This window comes from Sinocyclocheilus anshuiensis, unplaced genomic scaffold (assembly GCF_001515605.1).
Source record: "Sinocyclocheilus anshuiensis isolate Anshui unplaced genomic scaffold, SAMN03320099.WGS_v1.1 scaffold922, whole genome shotgun sequence".
Taxonomy (NCBI): Eukaryota; Metazoa; Chordata; class Actinopteri; order Cypriniformes; family Cyprinidae; genus Sinocyclocheilus; species Sinocyclocheilus anshuiensis.
This window is the reverse complement of record NW_015539883.1, coordinates 451,762-455,920: the sequence shown is the minus strand read 5'-3', so window position 1 is coordinate 455,920 and position 4,159 is coordinate 451,762. Positions and strand designations below refer to the sequence as shown.

General features: G+C 37.7%; 1 protein-coding gene across 2 annotated transcripts in view; it reads left to right on the top strand.

The window, feature by feature from the left end:
- Positions 1 to 94: 94 nt before the first annotated feature.
- Positions 95 to 4,159, top strand: part of LOC107685488 (40S ribosomal protein S14) — an 11,723-nt gene continuing 7,658 nt past the window's right edge. The window contains exons 1-5 of one of the 2 annotated variants that reach the window (XM_016482084.1): positions 95 to 178; positions 1,057 to 1,207; positions 2,326 to 2,487; positions 2,627 to 2,703; positions 2,800 to 2,905. In XM_016482084.1, the coding sequence (XP_016337570.1) occupies positions 1,059 to 1,207; positions 2,326 to 2,487; positions 2,627 to 2,703; positions 2,800 to 2,867 (456 nt within the window). In that variant the 5' untranslated portion in view covers positions 95 to 178; positions 1,057 to 1,058 and the 3' untranslated portion in view covers positions 2,868 to 2,905. Of the gene's footprint in view, positions 179 to 1,056; positions 1,208 to 2,325; positions 2,488 to 2,626; positions 2,704 to 2,799; positions 2,906 to 4,159 lie in introns of those variants that run through there. The other variant, XM_016482085.1, reaches the window with a different exon arrangement.

Here is a 4,159-nt window from a genome sequence, read left to right as displayed (position 1 = left end):
TATATATATTAAATACAGAGATTGTGTTTTAAACAAGTGGGAAAGAAAATAATAGAACATGCAGGTTCAGGGGACTTTTAGTACACAATATTACTTCCGCTTGTGGAAGTTGAACTTTCAACCCGGCAGCGTTTTTTCCTTCCTTTCCTGTTTCGGCCTCGATCAGAGAGACACATAGGTAAGATAACAGTTTCAATCCACTCAAATCCTACCTTTATGAAAAGCGTTACATATAAAATTTAACTTGTGCACCGTTCCACAACACCCCACGCACCAGTAGAACATGAGATTACTCCCATTAATAGTGATGAATGCAGTATTTTAGGCGGACAATAAGTGTTGCTCCAGCGGGGTCCCGCTCCATATTGCGCTCGCTAGCGTAGCTGCATGAGTTGCTGTAGTTATTGAGAGCTGATATGCATGCTATGCAGTTTATTTGAGAAATATGGACCGTTTCTCGTCCAAAGCCGTTATTGTCTTGGTTTAAAATGTTCTCAGCGTTTTAATACTGAACTTGTGCTAATTTACCATATAGGTTTGTAAGCCCCCATTTGGCGTCTAAAGGAATATTGTCGAAGAAACCTTGTGCCAGAGCTGTCCAAACTCGGTCCTGGAGGGCCGGTGTCCTGCAGAGGTTAGCTCCAACCCTAATTAAACACACCTGAACCAGCTAATCAAGCTCTTGCTAGGCATAGAAACTTCCAGTCAGGTGTGTTGAGGCAAGTTGGAGCTAAACTCTGCAGGACACCGGCCCTCCAGGACCGAGTTTGGACAGCCCTGCCTTAGGCTTTAATGGATGTTTCGCTTAGTATTATATCATAATTGTTTGTCCGCAGGTGACGTTGAATTAAGGCTGTAGTTTACAACACTAATGACTAGCTAGATAAACGCTCAGTCGCACACCAGCAGGTTTGCAAGAAGATGCTAGTCCTTTTTCAGTCGAGCATGTTGTTAAGAAGTGAAATATGTTTAACTTAATTTTTAGACCTCAGGATTAATTATAAGACCCTAGATGAGTTTTATAGTAAGTTGACCCAACTGTTGAATGTTTTTCAGCAATGGCACCTCGCAAGGGTAAGGAAAAGAAGGAAGAGCAGGTCATCAGTCTGGGACCTCAGGTTGCCGAAGGCGAGAATGTTTTTGGAGTCTGTCACATCTTCGCATCCTTCAATGACACCTTTGTGCACGTTACTGACCTCTCTGGCAAGTAAGTTCTGCAAGAACATGGAAGAGAATCTATGCACATGAAAAGCACAGATGCCAGCAAAACAAATGAAGTGAGATTTTTAAAGGCACAGTAAAGTGTCAAATACTATATCGATTTAAATTCAAAATTTTGGACTGGACTTTGGAAGTTTACCCCACTCAGTTTTCCCATAAGGATTTTTTAGTCGTCTTTTAGGAGTTATATAATCCATGAAGCAAACCAACCAGCTATTAGGGGAATCACAACATTACAGAAATATTGATTTGAATCACAAAAGTATTTGAAAATCTAACAAAATGACAAAGGTGTAAGAATACTTAACCATCTCATGTCCGTTTAAGTCATGCAAATGATACAATGAAATTAAAAATGGATAAATATAAAAATATTGATTTAAGGTTGCTAATTATGTCTATAGAAACTATATATGTATATACACTTAGTTTTGGGAGCATAGGAAGATTGCATTTATAGTGCTTCATGGGTATGGGCAAGTGCTAAAATGATTTTGCATGATTTGCTTGTCAGGATTCTCTGATTGGAGATGTTCTGCAGAATCAGGGGTAATATAGTTTATCCCCAGGAGTTCTACTGTTAAACAGTTGATCCTCCTATGGAGAGAATAAATGGTGTTTTTACTTGTGGATCTACTGTTGCACTACATTCACTAATCATTCCTAGCCATTTTCTCTGGTTATCTAATTAAATATGGCTATTGGATGCATCAGGTTTTACATCAATGACTTGTGCACACGAGACACATAACTTGTAGTTTCCACATTTTAATATATTTGATTTAAGAAAAAACAACAACTTTGCTTTCAACAACTAAACTTTTGGTCTGCTTCTAAGACTGTGTGGTTTCTGAAGAAGAGCTACATAGCATGCTAGTTGTACTGGCAGTTTTATTATTTCGTTGAGTAATTTAATTGTAAATGGTGTCCAAGATTTTCATAAATGCATTTTCCATTTCATGAAAAAAAGGGGGTACATATTTGGAACCACGTAAGGTTGACTTGTCATTTTTGGGTGAACAAATTCTTTTCAGGTGATGTTTATCATTTACATTTGGGTGGTGATCATCTTCTGAATGAGTTTTCCTTCCTCTTGATCTTCAGAGAAACAATCTGCCGTGTTACTGGTGGGATGAAGGTGAAGGCCGACAGAGATGAGTCCTCTCCTTATGCTGCTATGTTGGCGGCTCAGGATGTGGCTCAGAGATGCAAGGAGCTGGGAATCACCGCCCTTCACATCAAGCTGAGGGCCACTGGTGGAAACAGGTGAGACTCTGAATGCACAACACATTTACAGACAAGGACTCAAATGTCATGTTCATGGCACTGGGTATGAGTTGATGGGAAGAAAGTACATGAGCTTGCAGCATGATTTACTTACTCTCTCTTTTTTCCCCCTCTTAAGAACCAAGACACCTGGACCAGGGGCACAGTCCGCCCTCAGGGCTCTGGCTCGTTCCGGCATGAAGATTGGCCGTATCGGTATGTTAGCACTAGCACTGTCATCTAATGGTGCCTAATGTCTGTCGGTGTAAACTTGTTTTCATGAGGAAGTCTCACTTTCGTTTTCTTCTACAGAGGACGTCACCCCCATTCCGTCAGACAGCACCCGCAGAAAGGGAGGTCGTCGTGGACGACGTCTGTAAACTATTGGATTTTTTTCTGAATAAAACGTCAAATAATACTTTTGCCTCCTGTCTTCATTGAAATGATTTCTTATGATAGCAGTGCCAAAAGCTTAGATTCTGGACTGTTCAGTTGCCTTTAAGCTGACTGTACGTCAAACTGGTTTGATGTGTCGGATGTGTTCTGGTTTATTTTAAAACCGAATGAATGATAGGGGAATACCAAGAAAACATCCGCGTTCAAATTATGCCACAACAATTAATTTCCTCGTTGCAGTATTTCAACCTGTGCAGACACTGAAGTCGCAATTCCAGCTGGTTATTACAAAGAATGACAAATCCTAAATGGTGTATTTAAGTATTGTGAACAGATTTAATACCAGGTTACTTTTGTCTCATTTATGATTCTATAAACTAGAATTTCAAAAGCTGTTATTCACTTTTGTAGCATTTAATTTCATGTTCTAAATGCTTGGGGAAATCTACACAATGTTGGGCAAGATAATTGAAAGTGAAAGCATTGCACTTTATAGGGATAGTTCACCCAAAAATGAAAATTCTGTTTGCTCATCCACATGTTCCAAACCTGTATGAGTTCCTTTCTTTTGTTGAAGACAAAAGATATTATAATGACTGTTCATAATCAAACAGTTCACGGTAGCCATTGACTTCCATAGTAATTTATTCCATAGTATGAAAAGCAATGGGTATCATCAAATGTTTTGTTACCAACATTCTCTAGAATATCTTTTTTTTTTTTTTTTTTTTTTTTTTTTGTATTAATACCGGTTTGGAGCAAATTGAGAGCAAGTGATGACAGAATTTTCATTTTTGGGTAAACTATTACTTTAATACATATTTTTAGTATTAAGGGAAGAATCCTGATGCATACTGTCATATTATTTTTACTGAAGAAAAAGCTAGATATTACAACTTTTCAGCAAGTACTTCAATAGTCCCGCAAAGGTTACCATGGTAACAGGCCGCTCGAGCACTTTTGTTACATAAAAAAAAAACATAAGTACTGTCATTGTTTATCACTTTGTTAGGCATTTATATTTGAGAAGTATATTACAAATCGGTAACAATTTACAATAAGTTTCATTAGTTAACTACTTTAGTTAACATGAACTAAGCATGAACAATACTTCTAAATCCGTGTATCATTAGATCATTCATTTTTTGATTTAATATTGAAAATAGAAAAATGAGAAAATGGCTCCTTTTTCTTTTTTTTCCGAAAAACGAGAATTCAGCTTAAATTTTCGTTTTTCGTTCAGGGGTAGAAAAATGAATAAACAGCTTGAATATTC